This window comes from Colossoma macropomum, unplaced genomic scaffold (genome assembly GCF_904425465.1).
Source record: "Colossoma macropomum unplaced genomic scaffold, Colossoma_macropomum, whole genome shotgun sequence".
Lineage (NCBI taxonomy): Eukaryota > Metazoa > Chordata > Actinopteri > Characiformes > Serrasalmidae > Colossoma > Colossoma macropomum.
Window position 1 is genome coordinate 6,623,130 of NW_023494797.1, and position 23,653 is coordinate 6,646,782.

General features: G+C 37.7%; 1 protein-coding gene and 1 pseudogene across 2 annotated transcripts; both read right to left on the reverse strand.

Annotated features, from left to right (window-relative positions):
• Nucleotides 1–4,767: 4,767 nt before the first annotated feature.
• LOC118817444 lies at nt 4,768–10,518 on the reverse strand (annotated as a pseudogene).
• A 3,414-nt stretch (nt 10,519–13,932) lies between these two features.
• On the reverse strand, nt 13,933–22,403 carry LOC118817443 (low choriolytic enzyme-like). Of its 2 annotated transcripts, XM_036584146.1 has the most exons (10): nt 22,352–22,403; nt 21,247–21,331; nt 20,499–20,502; nt 19,538–19,603; nt 18,001–18,156; nt 17,507–17,624; nt 16,111–16,289; nt 15,876–15,957; nt 14,199–14,323; nt 13,933–14,072 (listed from the first exon to the last, which is right to left on the reverse strand). In XM_036584146.1, coding segments are annotated over exons 2-10 (804 nt in total). In that variant the 5' UTR covers nt 21,319–21,331; nt 22,352–22,403; the 3' UTR covers nt 13,933–14,070. The 2 variants fall into 2 exon arrangements, with proteins under 2 accessions (XP_036440039.1, XP_036440038.1); XM_036584145.1 differs by lacking the exon at nt 13,933–14,072 and having other exon boundaries at nt 14,191–14,323.
• Between the last annotated feature and the right edge of the window lie 1,250 nt (nt 22,404–23,653).

The following is a 23,653-nucleotide window of genomic DNA, read 5'->3' on the forward strand; positions in this document are numbered from 1 at the left end:
GAAACATTAATGTACATCAAATATCAAAGCCAGTCAGTTCAATGATGAAACACGGTGTGTAAGTTATTACTGGACTGCATGAAAGTTCAGTTACAATGAACAACTGGGATCAACAAATCTAATCATTCTGTTTGAGGCATGACAGAAATAAATGAATGGCACTTTCTAGTAGAGTGGGAGCTCTTACCTTCCAAGGGGGGAATGAAGTGTACAGTGGCAGACAGAGAGAGGGGTTTTATACTCTTTTCTGTGTACCCAACACGATAAGCATGTCACATATGTAGAATAGGAGCTGCTGACTCCTAAAAAAACACTTATCTGTAAACCTGAATGTACAGAAAGGCAGTTCTTATGAAATATGTTAACGTATAGCAGTACTTTATCAAGTTTAAATACATATAGCCTTGCTGTACTGAAAGCAGGTGCCGTTTTTCCCCTCATTGGTACACACTGGTTTCCAATAAGGGTCACATACGTCACTGTAGAGATAATCTTCACATGAACTCATCTCAAAAGTCACATGTGTCTTCTGGATTTATTCCTCATTTATCTCAGCTCTTTGGACTTTGTTAAAATAAAAAATGCTTTTGTTGCCTGGGAGCTTGACACTTTATTTCTGATGGACTCATAAGTTTCCATAGGTTTTCCTTTAACTTTATTAAGTATTGGGTGGCATGGCCACTGGCCAGTCACAATCACCTGCATCATATATATATATATATATAAAACCCCTTAAATGGCCAGGGCCCACCAGCGAACCCAAAGTTTTAGTACACACTTCTATCACATAAAAATAGCTCAGGCAGTTTGCATTGAAGTCTCTGTAGTTACTGAACAATAAACATTAGTATGTGATGAGCCTCGAATTTTAAGTGGTTAAAAGAGTTTCTCCCCTGACCTCCACTTTGGTCTCCTCTCTGAGGAAGAAGGTCATGCAGCAGGTGATCTCAGGCTGTCCCAGTCCTTTTCTGGATGTGAAATGTTAACAGTATAAATATAATTGTGTTTTTATAATAAACCTTGGCCCGGTTTTTGTTTGTGGTGCTAGAGAAACATAAAATGTCATTAAAAAACAGGAAGGTCTTTTTTAATAACTTTTTGGATGCATAGCTCACAGGAAGAATTAACTCTGAGAAGTCTTTAAGGAAAAGCATGTCTATGTAAAATAAAGAGATTTTAAAATTAAAATAACATCATTCTTGCAAATTTCTATATACCATGTAACTTTTGAAGTAAGTTGCAAAAGACTACACTGTAAAAAAAATCAGATGTCAGCCTAACTTAAAATTACAAAGTAACTGATTACGCTGCTTTTCTTGAGTTAACTCATACTGAGGACAGTCAAATGTTCTCCAAACCCTCATTTCTAGTTTTTTCAGTTAAGTTATGTTTTCTCCTCTTAGGCTTAAGATACAGCTGTGGGATCACTGGGGTTCAAACTCGCAATCTCCTGATGTTGGGGTAAATTCTTAGAACAGTGTACAACATTCAGTGTTATTAATACACTATTTTTTAAAGTTAAAAAAGTTTACAGTTTATTAAACATTAAAAGACACAGACATCTAAGCAGTTTCTGGAGTTTATGAGTGATCCAATGAACTAAGCATTCACCCCATTCACCCCCATCAAGAGGTTGTGAGTTTGAAAGCCAGTGATGCCACTGCCATCCATAATTGGCAGCCCAAGAGGAGAGAATGCCTGGTGGGATTGTGTGATGGAAAGAGTTCCAGCTAGTGGTACGGAGGGGACGGAGGTAAAAAAAGATAATTAATCGTTGTCATGTTTCACTTTTAACTGAACGCACGTTTATTTTTTGGATTCGTGCGCAAAATCAATGTAGTAGATACAGGTGTTATTTGTCCTGTGCGTAAGTAACAGCTCCCTGACACTGTCTGACGGGTTTTGATGAGTTAGACTGACAACCACAATCTTCACTAAACTACACTTTCTGATGATCATATTTAACAGAGATAGAGACGCAGCCCGGCCGCTTAGCGCTGTTTCTGCTCCCGCGACAAGCTGCGGTGTTAGAGACCATCACACAATTACAGGAAGAAATGGTCAGCGTCAATTTGTTTCAACACACTCAAATTAAACACACACAGAAACATTCATGTGGGATGAGGTCAAGTGGCGAGAGAGTTTAATAGATCTATGGATTAGATATAGATATGTTAATGTGAAGATGTTGAAACGCTGATCATTTCGTCCTGTAATTGTGTGATGGTCTCTAACATCGCAGCTTGACGCGAGAGCAGAAACACCGTAGACCGTTTGCTGTGAAGAGGAACTGCAGTTTCCTCGTAACCCCTCCAAATCAAAACCAAACCTGATGAGCATCTCTGTTCATTATCTCATCAATCAAAACCCGTCAGACAGTCTCAGGGAGCTGTTATCAAAGTACAAACAACATGCATTCAGTTAAAAATAAAACATGACCACGGTTTAGAGAAAACAAGAGAACGATTTAAGAAATCGTGACCACGAATAAAAGAAAACGTGCGTACGAACTGCAAAACGCTCGCTCGAATTAATTATTTTTTTACCTCCGTCAGATGCAGAAGGTTGCAGGATGCAGATGCAGAGTTAGGAGAACTTTTAACTAAACTAAGGAGTTTGAGCTAGGGGAACTCTTGTGTCCTCAATTGGAGTTAACTCAAAACAGCAAAACAAATGAAAGAATCTCTCTCTCTCTCTCTCTCTCTCCCCCTCTCTCTCTCTCTCTCTCTCTCTCTCTCTCTCTTTATATATATATATATATATATATAGGCCTCTCTTAGGTTGAAGCTTTATCATTTAATGCTTTTATTTTTCTCTATGTAAAGCACTTTGAATTGCCACTGCATATGAAAGATGCTATACAAATAAACTAGCCTTGACGAGTGCCAATATATATAATAAAGACAGCAGTGGTCCTAGTGGTCCAGAGCCTTGTGGGACACCATACTCTACATTAGTACACTGATCACATACACTGATAGCCATTACCTGGATAGGATCTGCCTCAGAAGAATGTCATTCCTGTAATCCAACATTTTCTACTTGTGCAATATTTCAATCCATAGTGTATTCCACACTAAGGTTATGTACGATGCAGCTCTGGTAGTGAAGATGTAGTTCTGGTAGGAGGACAGTAATATAATGTTTACTATATTCTGCAGTGTTGTTCCTGTACTGTGGTGAAACCTAAATCCTGAACATATGCAACTCTTATGCATGTAGCAACTTGTTTTCATAGACCTTAAACAGAAAAGAAAGATTTAACATGAGCTTAAATTCCCAGAGACTGGTGTTAGCTTTCTCAGTCAAGCCACTAATTTGAGTGATTTAATGGTCAGAGGATGAGGGAAAAATCTGCCATGAAAAATAATTGTAATAATAAGAAGAATACTAATTAAGTAACAATAATTAATACCTTTAGAATAACATGGACCTGATCTGGAAAACCTTTTGAGACAATGTCAAAATATATCAAATATCATATATATAATATGTCAAATATTTCAGCATAGTGCTAAAAGTTATTGCTCAAAAATTGATTTATTTTGAAAGGTTAAATTAATATTGAAAAATATTTTGTTGTAAATTAGTTGTTTGTTTATATTTGTAGCAAGTTGTTTGTTCATTTTTGTGCAGGAGGAGGTCCAGGAGGTCCAGTCATAACATACGTGCGTCAGAGGGCGATGTAAAACTGTTCCACTAATTTATTCTTGTTAATAATTGAGTGTTGTTAAATAGATGAACTAATGTACCTCTCTGCTGTTGTAATACTTTAGCTGGAATATGATATATACAGACTATTCTAGCAAATTCATTTAAAGGAGTGTTTAATTATGAAATTAAAAAAAAAGTTTTGTTCATAAAATATTGTCCCACATTTTCATGTCAATCCTGAAACTAAAGAGTTTTAGTCCATAGGCGGAGCATTGTTTTAGCCACACTTCTGTATTTCAGGGCAGAAAGTGAGACTACATCTCTGTTTCTCATGGCCACATGGTGAGCAGTTAGATCCCACTGTTTTGAAGTAAATGTTTGAGAATCAGTGTGTAACATTAAGAACTGTCACTACAGACACACATATGTTCTTTTATTACAACTCTAGTTTGGAGGTTTATATGCTCAAACACACGTTGTTGCACGCATCTGTTAATTGCCAGGTTAAATGGATGTGTCTGGGTGGGGAAACCTCCAAACTGTGCTGTACGCCGGCCCTCCATGACCATAGTTGTGCATCCCTATGTTATTAAGTACACTTTTTTGGGGTTTTAATGAATAATATTATGATTTTTTGCATGTACAACTGTTAAAAGCTGGGTTTGTTAGCCATGTACTGTCTAGCATTTTTGCGATATGCTCAAAATTAGTCATGGTCGGTAGTCACAGTCACTACCGAAACATTTGGTAAGGTTTCAGAAGTGTTATTATTGTTTTAGTAGTGACAAAATGGATTGTTTAATTGTTTTAATTAAAATAAACAGAATTAGTGTCAAAGCAGAAGGATTTTGTTCTGAAGCTGAAGTCATTTAAAGTCAACTCTGACTTCGAACCAAATGGATAGAATGATATACTCTTGAACATTGTGCAGCTATTGTAAAATAACTGTTCTTTAGATGCATTGGTTCACTTATGATCAGTTCTTTGAATGTCATTCAATGACGAAAAGGTCATACCACATGACATTATGAAGTAAATGGAAAAGTGAAAAGATCAGACAAGATCTTATCCCTTGTACATCACAGAAAAAGAAGAATGACAACAGAGCAGTAACTGCATTGACTGATTTTATTGTTAAAAATATTAAGCTAAGGAGCCTCGAACTGCCGTCACAACAAACAGAGGCGTATCTCTCAAGTCCCAGAGAAGTTCGATCAGGGGCCGACTATGAAGACAGGACCTCGGCAGCACTCACCAGTCTCTGCACAGTGAGAAAAAATGTTATTAGTTTGCAAACATGCATATTATTCACTTCTTTTCTGAGGTTTGTATTTATTGTACTGATGGCTTTCACATCCAATATCAAATGATATTATTCTTGAACTGAATAAACTACATTTGCTCCCAAATACTCACAGCACTTGTAGAGTCTGTTGAGTCTAGTGATGTCGTTTTGGCTCATCTGAGTTGCCTGGCCAATGGCAACATTGCTGTTGGGGATGGGCACCATGGTGGGCTGACCATTCTTAGAGAAAGCAGTTCTGAAATAACATAATGCAGTCAGTCATTCATGCTTTCACTTTAAAATCTTGGACATTGAGCTGACAGGCTGAGTATTACAGATGAAAAACGGAGTGTTGTTTGATTGTTAAGTAGTGAGCAACTGACCTGTGGTACTGCATCACAGAGTTGTAGTCGTAGGGAGTTCCCTTGGTTCAGAGTGTTGATCTTGTTGAAGTTGTGCTTCATGCCTGATGAGAAAGCAGATTCAAAACAAACATTAAATGGTGAAGCAATACAAGCCTTAACAATTATTATGGTCAAAAATGTTCTGCAGGATAAACAAATGTTGCCTGAGAGTGTTAAAAATTTGGACTTTACTATCAACAATGTTCTCCCAGACAACACGGATGTGGTTGTCACGGTCACTGCGGGTCTGTTCGTGGTTGAAGCCCAGAGCGTGGAGCAGCTCGTGCTGGACGGTGTTGTGGTAGATGCAGCCATTGCGGTCCAGAGACACAGTCTGGGCATAACCACGGCGTCCAACATAAGAGTAGCATCTGCCAAGTAAACAGAAAGTGAAGATTTGGCCAGAGCACTGTCAGAAATGCTGGTCTTCAATCTAACCTATTTCTATTTTATCCCTTTCTGAATCAGCTTGCTGCATCTACTGTAAAAAGCAATATCCATTAAGTGAAGAGTTCCCATCAAATTTGTGATTTTCATTCTGACAGATTTGATCAGGTCACCATTTGATATGTGCTTTAAATATTCACAGTTGCTGTATAAAGCACTTCATTTAATATTTAATGTTTTGAAATCATAATTGGGAAGAATTATTATAGTTAATGTTCTGCATGACAAAACAGGGTTAGAAGGCTCCCTTGGAAGCCATTGAAAATGTGCAGCAATACGAACTATAAATTTGATATTGTATTTAGTTGTTGAGGCGTCTGTGTAATTTTCTTTTAAATGTATGTTTTTAGCTTTTTTTCCTAGTGCTGAAAAATTAATAACTTGTTCTTAATGGCTGTTTTGACTGGATATTAAATAAAGGGGTTGTCTCTAACTTTTGGACAGTGTTGTCAGACAACGCCAAGGTGAAGATCAGGACCATTGCAATAATGTGCTGTGGACAGTAGAGCCATTTGGCCAGACTTCATATTTGCCATATCAGTTGGAACCTATGTAGAGGCGATACTGATGGAGTGATGCCATGTAAGAAACACTTTTGGTTCCTTGAAGAACCTTTTAATTTATAGTTCTTTACAGAATCATTTTGCTGTGAAGAACCATTTGTTCAAAGCACTTTTGATAAGCTCTTCAAATATTCACAATTGATGTATAAAGCACTGTATATACTGAGGAGTAATTGTAGAGAAGTTCTGCATATCAGAATGGGGTTGCTCCCTTAAAAGCCATTGAAAATGTGCAGCAATACAAACTATACATTGTATACATATCAGAAATGTCTGACTTTGCTCTTGAGTGTGATTATAATGCCTACCCATTGCGGGACTCAATGCTGAGATAATCCCTCTCGTTGGAGCGGCGCCTGAAGCGAATGCAGGACATGGAGGAGAAAGAGTCCAAGCCACGCTGGATGATCTGGAGCTCACGGGAGGCTGAGGGTAGAGAGATCAAATGTCAAAACACACTAGTCAAAACTCCAGTCAAATTGGAGCATAGGCAGCCCAAAAATGTAAACACACATAACATCCAGTCATGTTTGCCTACTTTAGTACACATCGTATAGCACTTGTTGATTCATTAACACTAGTTTGTGAGTAACAGACTACAAATGGACTTAGGACCAGCAGTACACAACACAGCAGGGGATTTCTAGTCTTGGTACCAGACACCTGGACCACTGGTTCCATAAAGAAATCTGAGCTTGAATGGCATCTGATTGGGTTGCATGGCTCTAATCACTTGTCTGCTAGTAGAAAATCCTGCCTATATTTGCCCAGATTTGAGTCCATTCCTCGAATAAGCCCATGTAGCAAGCACCAGTACTTTAAGCTAAGATGTGTTGCAAGATTGACAAGTTTCACAAATAAAAAATGGTTATTAAAGGGACCACACTGTGGAATTTATGGACTTTGATGTATCATATGTGGTAACGTAAGCAGCCTGTTTTGAATGCGTTGTTTTTGTGATGTCACAGAAATCGACCTATTTACATATATCTGGCAAGTTTATTTCTTGCAGAAAGTTATAAGGACAGTTTCTGCCTGGTCTGCTTTTCAACACAGGCACCATTCAGGACAGTCAATGAGAATTGATGTCATTTTCATATATCAGTCTTAAAGGCACAGTAAAAAAAAACAGCATATTTAAATAAGGGGAAATGGTCGTGTAAAAACGAATTATGACTATTTTTGTACATAAAACACACAAATATCATAAGTAGACCTAGAGGAAATGAAATGTGAAGTTGAGCGCTGCCACTTCTGTGGAACTATTTACTAAACAGTCTGAATTACCTACCTCAAGAACGAGGCCAGATACTCCAGCGGCTGTATGAATTAAAGGCCTTTTCTATCTAACCCAGTAACAGTAAAGAAATAAAAAACAGTTGGATTCACGTACAGTAGTGGTTGGCGATGACGTAGGGCACGTAAACTTTGCCGTCACTGGACTTGGCCCACATGCAGCCGCTAGAAGTGCAGGGATCAGCATTCCTCTCATTGTCAACAGCAATGTCTCCTTCAGTCAGCTCAGGCTCATCAAAGTCACGAACTAGATAATAGAAATAGAATACATACTAGTAAGGTAGCATAGCCAATAGCCAACACAAAGATTCTGGTATGGTCTACATTCAGCGTGTATTAAATTTTATATTAATATTTGTCTGTCTTACTGATGTTTCTGTTGGCTCTTTCGAGCAACTCTCCCACAGACAGTTCAGCAGAAGCGTCCTCAAAAACTAAACAACAAAGCATATCACATTCACTAACATTTCACTATATACTGTTGACCTCTGTTTGCATATTTAACACTCAAGTGCCATAGATTCCTTTGTATTTCTTATCAAATGCTTATATTATGTTTTTTGCATCAACTTACCAGGCTACAGGAGAAGTCACATATGGCCAATGGAAAAAAGAACAAAGAAAATAGGAATTCATTACGTACTGTACAGAGAAACGCAGCACAACAGCCTGCATTTAAGAGACCCATATCATGGAAAACCAAACTGTTCTTTTTTTTTTTTTTTAATAAAATTTTGGTGTAGAATGTAAACACTGTTTATGTGCCATTCACTTCACAATTTATACAGTCCCTATATATACACGAGGCTGCAAAGACAGATCATTTTGAATTGTTTTTGTGTTGATTTAACATATATCCGCAATTCATCCTACAGCAGTTTAGCCCCACCCATTCACATTGAAGTGATAAGTAGTGTTTCAGCCTGGACAGATTTTTGAATGAGGCACAGCACAGGGCAAAACAGAGATCATTTACATCCATCAGTCCAACACTGCATTTACATTACAGCAAAGCAAAACGCTTACCTTGTTTTTGGTACAAATGTCATAAGCAAAAATATAAGAGAAATGTTTGATATGGCCCCTTTAAAGTATCATAGGACCCTAATTCTTGCTTGTTTAATCCTAGCTTACACTTTCAGAAAAAGGGGTACAGATATATATTTGTCCCATGCGGTACAAACAATTTAAACTTTAGTTAATTTTTATTCAATAGAATTGTGCTTTTTAATCCTATTAAACTCTGCAAGTATTACAGTTCTTCTCTTGTTTCAGTGTTAAGTTTTGGATGTAAACATACATACATCATCTAAACCACTTATCCTTCTGGGTCGTGGTGGGGTGCTGGAGCCTATCCCAGCTGTCATTGGGCAGAAGGCAGGATACACCCTGGACAGGTCGCCAGTCCACCGCAGGGCAGACAGACAGACATACACATACTCACTCACACCTAGGGGCAATTTAGCATGTCTAATTAACTTAATTGCATGTTTTTTGGACTGTGGGAGGAAACCCACGCAGACACAGGGAGAACATGCAAACCCCACACAGAAACGACCCTGGTCGCCCGGCCGGGAATCGAACCCAGGCCATTCTCACCGTGAGGCAACAGCGCTACCCACTGCGCCACTGCCCATGGATTTAAACAAAAGGGTTAAATTCTTCAAATGCTGAGCGGAAAATTGGCCAGTCAGGAGTTGTTGTTTTTTGGTGGCATCTAGAGAGATATGGCTAAGCAATCTCTCCGATTGGTTAGGACTTCACGGGCTAAATAGGAGTCCTAACAATTTAGATTTACTATCAGCGTAATTATGAAGTGACTGGAATCAACCAATCATGCTTTGATTTCCAATAGGAACCAGTTTTGTTAGAGAAAGTGTCACTCTGGTCCTTCTGGAAGTCCCAGATATGTCAGGGACTGTGAATGCAAGCAAGTCTTATCAGTGGGTTGTTCGAAATGGAAAAGAGTAGCAGCTGCAGTTTCCACTGCAAAACGGCTATAAGGTAAAATAAATGTTAATATGCCTTTAGAGGCTTCAAATAAAACATAGAATGTCTTTTAGCTTTAGATGTCTGTATTTGATCTAGAACTGCCAAAAAGTGTTCATGCAAATTACTGTTAGCTTAGCATTAACAAACTATTTGAATGCCATAAATGCTAACAGAAGTTAGCATTATCATAGAGGTGTGTTTTGAATGAGTTTTGATGTTAGAGGCCCAAACTGAAGGCCTAGCGCTAATAGTCACTGTTAGCCACTTCTTAAAGGGACATTACATTCACTTTTCTAGGGGACGAGTGGGGTTTAGTAGGTTTTTTTTGAAGCCTGGGGTCAAAATGGAATATAGTGTAACTGTGTTTCCCAGCTAAAGGTACTGAAAACCACCCCAGTGACATCTGTACCACTGTAGTGATGCCTGTGAGCGTGTAGTTAAGCGTACATGTGTGGGTGTTTGCCAGTGTGTAAAATATAGCATATGCACTTGTATGTGTCTGTCTCACCTCCTCCTCAGCTCGGACAGAGCAGACCAGCAGCAGGGCCAGCAGACCCACAGTCACCTTATAGACCAACATGACGGCTACTGACCTGGAGGGAGAGCCAGCAGACAGAAACATTAATGTACATCAAATATCAAAGCCAGTCAGTCCAATGATTAAACACGGTGGACTGCATGAAAGTTCAATTACAATAACCAACTGTGATCATTGTGAGACATCAACATCTAAACATCTAATAAATAAATAAATGAATGGCACATGCTAGTAGAGTGGGAGCTCTTACCTCAGACTTCCAAAACGGAAAGAACTGTACAGTGGCAGATGGAGAGAGGGGTTTTATACTCTTTTCTGTGTACCCAACATGATAAGCATGTCACATACATATAGAACAGGAGCTGCAGACTTGTGGAAAAACTTATCTTTGAACATGAACAAAAATAAGTGGTTCTGCTGGAAAATTTGTAACGTATAGCAGTGCTTTATCAAGTTTAAATACATGTAGCCTTGATGTAAAGAACGCAGGTGCAGTTTTCCCCACAAATCAGGGCTGCATACGTCATTTACAGATTAGAGTTGCATTTGACACTTAGAGATAAGTCTCACGTGGACATGCTGTATTTCTTTGTTGTTTTAGCTTTTCATGACTTCTTTGTAGTTTTCTTATTTTCTGCTATTCTTTACTATGTGGATGAAAATCATTGGTTATTTGATTGTTTGATATTATGAGCAGACAAAGGACATTTGATTTAACTTTTTAATTAGAATAAGGAGACTCTTACAAATTATTAAAAAGGATGGACGTTCATAAAAACATTTACAAAATGAGGTGTGATTAAATGTGTTTTCTGAAAGAAATGTAAAATGACAAATCTTCTTTTAGGTCACGACACTTCTTTTATGAAATTTCACAGCAACTAATGGAAATCTGGAAACATTTGGAGATTGTTTTGGGATTGAAAAATGTTTTTTTTTTTTTTTCATTTTTGGTGTTTTCTTAGTGTAGCACATAAAACAATCAATCAAATGACCAATCAATGATTTTCATTGTCTGAGTATGTAGGAGATCATGATTGGTTCAGTGGAGAGACAGGGTGTGGAGGACAAAGCAGACAAAACCAAATGATGTTATGGACAGATTGCCAGGTAAGCATAAGCTTTTCTAAGCAAATATAGTTTTATTATGGATTTAAACACTTATCGAGCTTGTATTCCCAATATACTGACTGGATCTATTCCAGAGTACATAGAAGAAGTGCTTATGTCAATAATACATTTGAAGTGCTCTGTCAATATCTAAACCAGCCAAGAACTTGTCTCTCTAAATTGAGTTTTCAAGTCTGTCAAATGTAATGGTTGATTATATGAAAAGCTGCAGCAGCACTAGAAGAGGCAAGGCAAAGCAAGGCAAGGCAAGGCAACCTTATTTAAATAGCAACTTTCATACACTGTCAATCGAAGTGCTTTACGAATGAGAAAGTACAGTCATTTAAAAAAGTAAAGTAAAGGAGAACAGAAATTAAAAACATGATTCAAACAGATTTAAAAGAGAAAATCATTAAATGAAAAATCTAATTAGAAATTAAATTTGGAGAATTAAAAATCAAATTAAAAATGAAAAGTTAAGTTAGGATAATAAAAGCCTTTACAGAGGAAAAAGGGCTAGAAACGCTAACAGTGTTTTAAACTGCTCTGAAAACCTGCTCAAATAGTAACATTTTAAGCCTGGATTTAAGTGTCTAATGTCAGGGCTCTTCTAATGCTCTCTGTCAACGGGTCCCATTTAAGAGCAGCAGAGTGGCTGAACGCTGCTTCTCCATGTTTAGTCTTTACCTTCGGCAGGACTAACTGACTAGTTCTAATGATCTGAGAGTTCTGTTAGACTCATATCGCTGCAGCGTATGAAATAAATATGCTGTTCCTACACCACTGAGTGATTTATAGACCAGTAATAGTATCTAAAGTCTATTCTGTAATAGACTGGTAGCCGGTGTGAGGATATAAGCTTGGGAGTGATGTGTTTCCTTCTTTTACTCTTAGTAAGACTCTGGCAGCTGCATTTTGAATCAGCTGAAGCTGTTTGATTGTCTTTTTTGGGAGTTCAGTTAGGAGAACATGACAGAAATCAATCCTGCTTGAAATAAAGGCTTGAAACATTTTCTCCAGGTGTGGTTTACATGTCTGCCAAAACTAAGGTCAGAGTACATTTCCAAAGTCTTTGGAAACCACTAAATCACTGACCACTCTAGCCAGTGCTGACTCTGTACTATGATGTTTCCAAAAGTCAGACTGGAATAATTCATACCTGTTAAATGTACATGAAAACGATCAGAGCCGTTGGGCGACATCATCATCTTTCACCATAATCTTAGGTAGAGGAAATGGGCTGTGTTAGAAATGGGCTGATAACTGGATGGATCAAGAAGTGATTTCTTCAGGAATGGCTACATTAAAGGACTTTACAGACATAGACCAGGCTGAGTGATGAATTAATAATATTTAGTAAAGTAGATTTATCTAGAAGAAGAATCTAACAGTAAACTAGAATGTGTTTAATCAAGTTTGTGGTGGATCTAGAGGACAACATTGAACTAGGGATGTCAGTTTTTTTTTTCTTTTTTAAATTGTATAATGAATTTAAAATACAAAGTTTTTAAAGTTTGAACACTAATAAAACATTGAGTATGTAACTAAAACTGTGTGAGAAGTAACTATATGAAGTAACTATAACTGTATTAAGCTATTAGTAAATCACCAAGAGCCTGGAAAGTCATGTCATGGATTCCAGTTAAAAAAAAAATTGCTAAACTGAATTTGTGCAAAATTTCTAAATTTTGCAAATAGTTTTTAGTTAGTAAGTTCACCTTCTTAAATAGTGAGTTCAAATGCTTACAGAGCTGTAGAAAAAAAAATCCAGTTTGAACTGAAAAAAAAACAAACTATTATTTCACAGAATAATAAATCTTGTTTTGTGGTTCACAGGTTCTAACCAAATTTCTTATCAGTGCAAAATGATGGACAAGTGCTGCATATTAGTCCACCAAAAATAAAAACATGTCCTGAACCTTAATTTTATTTGTTACAACTTTGTACTTTATGTACTTGAGTATGATTCATGATGATTGTTTTTAATTTAACTCAAGTATAGTCTATTTTTGGCTTTATAGTCCCACTCTTAACTGAGCAAGATTTCGACATAGTAGCCACACTTTCACTTCAGTACAGATCTCTTTACACTTTCTCTTCAGCAGAGCTAATAAACTACAATTGTATTTCAGTCTACACTTTATGGCACAGTCATTCTATTTCTCTTTCCAAATACCTGAGTTATTTTATAAGGGAAACTAAACATATTACTGCTGTGGTATGAATCAGTGATACATTCAGAGGCGCACAGTCCTTTCCTTTCAGACCAAATAATTTTGTAATGACAGCACCATCACCTGGTCACATACAAGCAGTGCTCAATAATTCCTTGTAATTTCTTTCATGGCCTTAAAAAAAGGTCTTAAAAAAGTATGATATATGGTATTATATACACAAATGTACATATAATATATTTCAGATATCAAACGTAATATGCAGCATACAGAAGATGTCACTGAAACATTTAATTTAATTTTGGGAGATTTCTGTGTGTCTATTCTATACAGTGAAATAAGGGATGCCTTTAAGTTACTTGATTCCACAGTGCACATAATTTCCATGCCACTAAAATGTATGAAATTAAGCCTAAAGCCTGCTGTAGAGTCAGAACTGATGACACAGTAAATCAGCTGACAAAGCTGATTAATATTCACTTTTAAAACATTTTATTTCTTCTGTTAATTACATAGTCATGAAAAGATCTCCATATGTGAGCAGACATAGACACAAATCTTCACTGCTCGTCTGTGGCGTCTCCTTGGTGGACCAACACAGCTCTCTTTCTGAGGATTAAACAAGTTTCAGATGAATCAGAAATAAGAATTTATTACATTCAATACATTCATTGCGGATATGTGGTACAATTTTGACTACATACAGTGTCTTTTGATGGTATATCTGCTACTTACAGCACTTGTAGAGCCTGTTGAGTCTGGTAATGTCATTTTGGCTCATCTGGGTTCCCTGACCGAAAGACACATTGCTGTTGGGGATGGGGACCATGGTGGGCTGACCATTCTTAGAGAAAGCAGTCCTGGAATGAAAAAAAGAGCTTAATCTCTGTGGACCACTAGCTACGCTGCCTTTCAAAGCTAGTGGTTTGTAAGACAATAAGGCTGTGGTCCTGAGAAGCAGAAGAGCTGATGCTACTTTAGTACTTACTTTCTCTGTAATAGGTTATTAGGATGTACTTATACGATGACTTATACAGATGGAATAATATGCCTGATAATGTATATTTTAAACTTGGAATTTGAAAATGTTTACATATTATGTACAGAAAGTGTATTTCTATGCCACTCTAGTTAGAATTAAAAGAATTCATTGAAACATGGCTATAGAAAAAAAGTTTTTTTTTTTTTAATTTTAAGAAGACTGCTATAGAGATTGACTTTTTGTATATGTTTTTAACTTAATAGAACACCTTCATTATAAATCTTTATACACCTGCTAGTAGCACTAACGCTAAGTTTCTATATAAGCCCAATCTGTTCTGAACTTATCACAGTGAACCAGCTGACAAAGGTAATCTGCAGGCCCAAGATGGGGTTGCGTGCAATCCGTAATTCAAATATATGCAGAGTGCACTAGTCCTTCCAGATTGGTTTGTCTGGAGTGTCATAGGAGAAAGACCTAAGATCCTTGCTAAATGGTTCTTGACTTGGATATATGGTTCTAAAAAATTATTTTAATTGGTAGAGAACCCTTACGTTATGTGGAGTTTCTTTCACAAACACACACGTTATCTAAGCTGCTTATCCTTCTGCGTTGCGGGGGGTGCTGGAGTCTATCCCAGCGGTCATTGGGCAGAAGGCAGAAAACATCCTGAACAGGTCGCCAGTTCATCACAGGGCAGACACACATAAACATTCACACTTAAGGGCAACAATTTAGCATCTCCAATTCGCCTGACTGCATGTCTTTGGGCTGTGGGACGAAACCCATGCAGACACGGGGAGAACATATAAACTCAACACAGAAAGGAACCTGGTCACCAGACAGGGAATCAAACCCAGGCCCTTCTTACTGTGCTGCCCCATGTTTCTTTCAACCCAAAAATTAATGGCATTTCTTAAAAACGAACAGAATTTGTGCTTTCTTAAAGAATGTTTTTAAAAGAGTGATTAACTAAAAAAATCAAATTTACACAATTTCTTCCTTATCTCAAAAGTAGATGATCAGCCAAGACATGTTTGGTGTCTGAAGTTTGCTTCTTTAACTGTGCACTGGAGCTGTAAGTCTAATGTAACTAAAAAGTAATGGAAGTCTATATCACCCAAAATCTTTTACACTAATAACATTAATCTCGTATCTTCAGTACAACACTAAAAAGGCAAACACGTCTAGGTTGATCAGTTACGAAGTAAGAAGATAATTGTCTAAATTTTATTGTTCTTCTAATGCTAATGCTAATGCTAATATAGACTAATACAGTCTTAAAAACTGCAGTTAATGTGTTTTTTACGGTGATGTGTGGGTTTGGAGTAGTCTTTGTACGTCTCTGGTTGATCTGCTGGAGGTAAATGATCAAAATAAAATCAAGGTTAGGTATTGTAAGATGAAGTTTGGATTTGTGTGTGTTTCACCTGTGGTACTGCATGACAGAGTTGTAGTCGTAGGGAGTTCCCTGGTTTAGAGTGTTGATCTTGTCAAAGGCGTACTTATAGCCTGATGAACAAAGTAAACCAAATCACAGCATTAATGGTGGCCTCACGCAGTATTGACAAATGCTTAATGGTCAAGATCATTTTACGGAACTAGATTTGCCACCTTAAATCTCTAAGCTTCAACAATGGCATAAGTATTAAAACATAGGCTTACTGTCAATGATGTTCTCCCACACAACACGGATGTGGTTGTCACGGTCACTACGGCACTGTTCATGGTTGAATCCCAGAGCATGGAGCAGCTCGTGCTGCACGGTGTTGTGGTAAATGCAGCCATTGCGGTCCAGAGACACAGTCTGGGCGTAACCACGGCGTCCGACATAAGAGTAGCATCTGTGAGTAAGAATTTACAATTTTTGTCATTATTCCCTTTAAGATGTTGGTGTAACATAGTGGATACCTCTACACAATAGATTGGGAATTGATTCTCTGTCCAGACAAGCACACTACTCTACACCAGAAAGAGTCCTTGAGACTGCCAACTCTACATACACCCACAGTGCTGTGTAAAGGTCTGAGACCATCCTTTGTTTATTTAATTTTCAATCAAAACAGCCATTAAGTACGAGTTCATTTCAGAAGATATTTTGGGGGATTAGACATAAGCATAATGCATTTGCACAAGGAAACACTAAAGAGAAAAGTGAAAAACAGGTGTTTCCAAAACCGGAGTTCAAAAATTGAGTTAAAGATAGGGAAATGTGAGAAAATGAGACTCCTAACAACAGTGCAAGACTGGGTAGATCACATCTGCAAGTCAAACAAAGAAGAGATCATTTGCAAGTCAAACACAGAAGCTGCTGGTGTTCTGAGAACAATGTACTGACCACCCCAGAGTCCAGACCTCAACATTATTAAATGTTTTTGGTATTATTTGGATTGTAAAAAGCAGAAAACTTCTAACACTGAACTTTAGAAAAAATAATAAGAAAAATATTTTGAAAGAAATTTAAATAAAATAAGGGTGGTCTCTGACAGTATTGCGCCATGATAATCATGTATCTGTAACATGGTTAAATGGTAAGTCATGCTGGACAGGAGCGTCCACCAAAGCATAAATGCAAATATAGCTTAGATTACACATTTAAAAGTAGTGCTCCTGCCTCTATTTTGCTGAAGTATGGGAGCGATATTAACCCTTTTAAATTCATATCGTTCTGTTACTGCAAAGACCATCAGCTAATTGTCCAAAACATGGCTTTAAATTCTGTCTACATGATCACTGTTTTTTATGGAATCTAAAACTCCAGTTATCTGCATCCTGAAGAGGATACAATAGAATTTTCCATAAATATAACTGATCATAAACAAGACACATTTACCGTAAAAATAACAGGGTGTAGTTGAACAAAAAAAAAATCTGAATACTGGTATCTGAATAGTTCTATCCTATACTGTGGTCCAGGTCATTATCTTGGCTTTTTCATTCGATTCTAGCTTTAGCCTGGTGCCTATTTTCCGGATGCTTGCTCATGCTTTCTTCTTCTAACATTTTCATTTTCATCCTGATTTAGATGTCTAATGGTTTTGGTTCTAATTCTATGTCTTACCCGCTGCGGGACTCAATGCTGATGTAGTCTCTCTGGTTGGAGCGTGGTGTGAAGCGGATGCAGGAAACAGAGGAGAAGGAGTCTAGACCACGCTGAATGACCTGCAGCTCACGGGAGGCTGAAAGAGAAAAGGGCAGAGCTCAGTAAGGTCTGGCCAGCCATACTAAATCACTTTGTTGCAATTCCAAACTAGTGCAGAACCTTGAACAGACATTACACCCAGTAGTGCAGTTAGAATGCTGATGAACTTTCAATATTAATATCTATTTGTTTACAGATGAGTTATCTTTACTTTATCATTTGTTTTGTTCAGTAAATTTGAGTTCACCAAAGAAGCAATGTTTTCCGTTCGTAGCACCAACTGAAATAAATTGAAATTGTCCTGGAAAATGCAAGTGTACTTTAGAGTTAAGAGAGTAATAACCATACATTACCAAGTTACATCATTTACAATGCTGAATGTGATTAAAAGGGGTACAGTAGTGGTGACATACTGAAGTGGTTGGCAATGACGTATGGGATGTAGACCAGTCCGTTGCTGGACTTGGGCCACATGCATCCTTGGGAGGTGCAGGGATCAGCGTTCCTCACATCGTTTTCATCATCAACAGCAATGTCTCCAACAACCTTTGGCTCATCAGGACCTCGAACTGTCACAAACAACAGAAAGATTGCACAGCCAACATTTACATCACCGTCAACTTGGTCTTGCGGTTACAACACACCATCCGAGCCAAAATGTTGTGCTTTTACGTCAAAAATAAAACATATATAATCTAATATATACGCACATAGAGGGATTCATACACTCGATTTTTACATCTCAACTGAAAACCTAACAGTTTACACTAACTTTTGGTTAATGATATCACTCAGCGTGTATTGTATTTGTAATATTTATTGATCTGTTGATCATTATCTGCTCACAAGACTTCATCTATATTCTCTAATGTTTACCTTCTTATCTCTGTTTCTCTCTGTTATCCCAGCCTGTATTGCCAGCACAGTAGGAGACTATTTAGTAGGAAGTAATTGCAGAATCTCCATTTCAGTTATTAGCATGAACCTACCTTAATCCAACCCTTGTAAAGCTGCTTTATGACAACCTCGATTGTGAAAAGCACAAAACACAATAAAATTAATTGAATTGAATCTTGCTGATAATGAGAATATGACTATGATGGACTAGAATCACATAGAGAACATGTAAAAGATTTTCCATGGCATGAAAACTCTCAAGCCTGGAAAAAAGGCATTCCACACTATGAACAAAACATGTTTTTCTATTGCAGCAGCAAAATGTGGTGTCAGTGCCGCAGTAAAGGCATTTTAAATATTTTTTAGACCTGTTTATGGGTCATGGACGACAATCCTAAATTGCGCTGTGGTTGCATCATAATGCAGAGTTAATTTAATATTCCATTCATATAACGTCAAAATAAAACTGTCTTGCATTGCAACACTGCTGGATTGGCCTGTAGGGAATATTTACTGGAAGAGGTTGAAGCTCTTGGCTCCCAATGGCAATGATGTGCTTGGCTCCATGTCAAAACTTTGTAAGGATGAAAGACCTGTGGGGTTTACCATCTTGCCACCATATGAAAAAATGGATTAAAATGATCTGTTCATTATTTAGCTTATTTAGCTTAGAAGCAGTGCCATATTAGGAAAGCTCTTGAGCTAGGGATCAAGTGACTTGCTCAAAGGCCTACTGGCAGCTACTCTCCTGAAAATAAAAAAGCCAAAAAGGTTTTTTTGGAGCAATGCAATCTAAGAAGCTAAAAGAAGTAAATGTTCATCAGTAATTTGGACAGCCAATCACTGGTCTAGATTTTGGAACAAGCACTACTTTCTATTGCATAAAGTAGGGCTTCTTTCCCAGTGGTCATTGATCCAGTACCAACAGGACCTAATAATTTAGCAAATTCCTTACTATTCCAGGTGAAGATAAAGTCACCAAGCACTTCTACATGGCCCATACGTGCACCAAACTGTGAACTTGCTTGTGTGCGCTTGTGTGTGAAGTCATACCGATGCCTCTGTTAGCTCTCTCCAACAGCTCGCCAACAGACAATTCAGCAGAATTCTCCTCAGCCACTGTCACATAAAACAAATCAGCACACGTAATCAATCATAGATATTTGTCATGTAAGATGTGTGTTTTCATTGGAGAAATAATATAAGCTTACATAAATGTATTCAGTGGTGAACGCTCAGGGCCTTTTAGGCCTTCAGAGATGGCCTAATGATCTCTGGAATCTAAAAACTGTATTACAGTAGTACAGTACTACTTGTTTCATTAAAGATCTGGAGTAATTGACGCAACAGTAATAGATGTGTGAAGTGCCGAGTGTAAAATTGGCCAATCAGGAACTGTTTTTCTTGATGGTGACTAGGAAAATACAGCTGAGCGAGCTCTCCTATTGGTTATGACCTCTAGAACTAAAGAGAAGTCCTAACATGTTAGTCTAACCATCAGCATAATTACAAAGTGACAGATGAATCAATTGATCACGTTTTGAAAATGTTGGTCTAGTCCTTCTGGAAGTCCCTGATACGTCACTGACTGAATATGAACGGCTGCCAATCAGTGGCTGAGTCACTGTGAAACTGCTACGAGGTAAACTTTATGCTAATATGTGTGTCACAAGCTTTAAGTCAAACATGGGATGTCTTTTAGAGGCTTCAAATGTCTGTGTTTCTAATCTACAATTGCTTTTTTCTTAGTTTCTGTCCTATATTCAACAATGCTGCCGTTACATTTATGTGCTAACGAATTATCTGTTCCACTTTAAATGCTGTAGTAGTTACATTCTGGTGATCTGAGGTGCCTGAATGTAACTGCTGCACTGTTTAAGGTGGCACCTAAAATTCAAATAAGCTAAACTTCAGCCTCGTCAGAAATGACCGCTCAGACTGAAGGTGTAGGTCTATGTCACGGTTCACCACTGTATGTATTTATTTACACATTTTTTAATTAAAAGTGACTTACCAGGCTAGATGTGATGTCGTAAATGGCAGAGATCAAGAAGAGAAAAAAAAACAAGCAAAAACACAAACTATAGGTCAAGGCATATTTGGAATATTTGAATATACACTAGTTCCAACCACACAGTCTGACTGGTTGAGAATCCATATGGGCTGTTATTGCCATACAATTAGTATCATTCCAGTAAGCACCATTTGTTAAGCAACCACTCATTTTAACCTGCAGCTCACTGTTATCAGGCTTGGATACTGCATTAAGTTTCAGACCTGGCATTGTCCCCAAGCAAGCTGTTCTCTCAGCAGCTGTTATGAATAACTAAACAAACTTGGACTAGTGCGAAATAAACACACTTTGGCTGTGAGATGCTTTACACACTGACTGAAACAAAATGACATTCAGGCTAGTTTTTGGTGGGGAAAAAATTGCCAGTATTAAAGCACATTTGACACAATCTTAGCTGCTTCTTTGCTTGTTTTTTTCTGTATTTTGCAGAACTGTTGTATAAAAGCTGTGGTTAGACCTTCTAACATCAGATTTTCAACAGTAAATTAAATATCTTTTCTGTGAATGTTCCAAAAAATTGTAACAAAAACCTTTTTCTCTGTATTCTTTGTATGATAGGGTTGGACATGCTATGCTTGAATAAGCTGTCTACATTTGATCTGTCCATGAGACATTCCTTTCCTAAGCTTAATGTGACTGGAATACCGCACTGCTCAGTTTATTTATGTGTGTGTGTGTGTGTATGTACCTCCTCCTCAGCTCTGACACAGCAAACCAGCAGCAGGGCCAGCAGACCCACAGCCACCCTATTGATGGACATGATGGCCAATGACCTGTAGAGGGAGCCAGCAAACAGCGCATTTCTTTTCAATTACAAAATTCCTATAAATTTTTATCCTATTAGGATTAAAGTTGCTCTGTTACCTTATATTTAAAATCTAATAACACTGAGTTAACCTTACTTGCTGCAGGAGTGTGAATCACTGAATATTTGAAAGTAACTATAACTGATATATAAAGCTATAGTTTAAGTTTGACCCTGTTCAGTAACTTCAGTAACAGCTGGAGTGCACGCTGTCATTACAGCAAAACTGGGACACACCACATACCTGGGAAATTCTAAAATTCATGTAAATATTTCAAAGGTGCTATATTTCACTTAAGTGTGTGTGTGAATGTATGTGTCTGTCTGTCCGCCCTGCAATGGACTGGTGACCTGTCCAGGGTGTATCCTGCCTTCCACCCAATGACTGCTGGGATAGGGTCCAGCTCCCCCCCATGACCCAAAAGGATAAGCAGCTCAGAAAATGTGTGTGTGTGTGTATTTCACTCAAATTGTTATGCTGGTCAGATTATTTATAATGACACACTTCAAAGTAGAAGCATTTTCGCTAGTGGTCTCAGACATGACCACACTGTATGTAAGACACATTCTCTTCAAAATTAATTCTTTGCCATTCTAGAAACTAGCTGATTGATAATTTACCCGAATGAGGTGATCACATGCTGCTATGCTTAACAGAAATTATATAAATATATAAATAACAGTATAAAACTTTAATAAGTATGAAACTTAAATAATAAACACACATTTTTTTGTACATTTGTTACATGTAATTTAGGATATACATTTAAAAAGACTCTTTTTTTACAGCTCGAATATACAGGTGTTCATTATCTTTGCTACCCTGGAGGTCATCTCAGCCACCTTTGAATTTCTTTTTCACATATAAAATCACTCCTCATTCAAAGATTTATGATTTACTTCATTGTGTCTGATTTACAAATATGTTAAAGCCTTAGCAAAGAGCTAAAACACACAGCAAGTCTGTGCAATGCATATACAGTCTTACCTCAAGGTTCTGAGAAGAAACCAGCACTGTTCTTGAGACAGAAGGGGGTTTTATACCCTGTCGCCCCAATATGATAAGATCCCCACCACTTTAGACTACAGAACATGCTGATTCCTGAAGAAACCTTATCTTTTAACATGACTCACAAACTATGAAATATGGTAACATACAGAGGTGGTTTATCAAGTTTAAATATGTACAGTTGTACTGGAACAACGCAGGTGCTGTTTTCTCACTGTCTTGTGTGGTGGTTTCTTATGAACCAAGGTTACAACTATCAGTGAAAGATGTGGCTCATATACCCTGATTCCTCACTAATCAGCTGAGCGGACTGTATTTACTTTGCCACTTTGTGACCACAGCATTTTTAGTAAAAATAAAGCTTTTAACTTCCTAAAATCCCAGGCTTAATACATACTAAGGCTTTTTATTCAGTAACTACAGGGACTTCAATGCAAACTGGCTTTGGGCCCGCTGGTGGGCCCTGCCTATTAAAGGGGATAAAGGTCATCAGGGCTGAGCTACTCAGAATCATTCTGATATCAGTGATGATCTGTAGGGGTTGTCCAGATGTTTATCTGTCAGAAGAGCCATTCGACAAAGAAGCCCTGGACTTCCAGTGAAGGTGAAGGCTGTGATAGCCAATTTAGCATTTCTTTTCAAGGTATCCCTCTCATCCCTCAATATAAATGTTCAATGTGTTAAGAAGAGTAGGCTAACAGCTTATTTCTGTTTACATGGGCTAACAGACACCCTTGACTGCTGAGAAAGGAACTAAGCCATGCATTATAGCCAATAAGGGCATGGCCCAGCCTCATGTACAGATATTTTAGGGGGTGCACAAGGGACAAAAAGAGAATGAATGTGACTTTAATATATTTTCATTGATTTACAGCATATTGCAGCCACTGTTCTTAAGAGAGTTCATGTAATCATGTTTCAGAGGAAACAGCTAAAAAACCTTTACTGCCCAGTCTGGAATGTAATACCTAATTTCCATCATAAAAGGCTGTAACATTACCCACTCTGCAATCTAATGACTATGAACCAATGATTTAGAACTCTATTTAAGAGCTCCACAGAGCCTGACATCACCCCCTGTTTTTTACAACAACAGAAACTTGGTTTAAGAAGTTATGATTATTTTAACAAGTTATTAGCACTAGTTGGTTATGGTACAAAATATGTTCAAAATAAACACTTTGTTAGAGAGATTATCAGTGGTGACATATACAGCACTGTGGTGATGCATGCAACCGTAACAACTTAGAGTTACTGAAGGAAAATCTCCACAGGTGGCCA

Bases quoted from the DNA above. Each gene is read 5' to 3' on its own strand.
- LOC118817443 (XM_036584145.1), bottom strand. From the start codon at position 21,318: ATGTCCATCAATAGGGTGGCTGTGGGTCTGCTGGCCCTGCTGCTGGTT. The intron at 18,157-19,537 runs GTATGACTTCAC...TGTTTGTGACAG, and splicing joins GAGAGCTAACAGAGGCATCG to TTCGAGGTCCTGATGAGCCA. The intron at 15,958-16,110 runs GTAAGCCTATGT...TTTGTTCATCAG, and splicing joins GTGGGAGAACATCATTGACA to GCTATAAGTACGCCTTTGAC.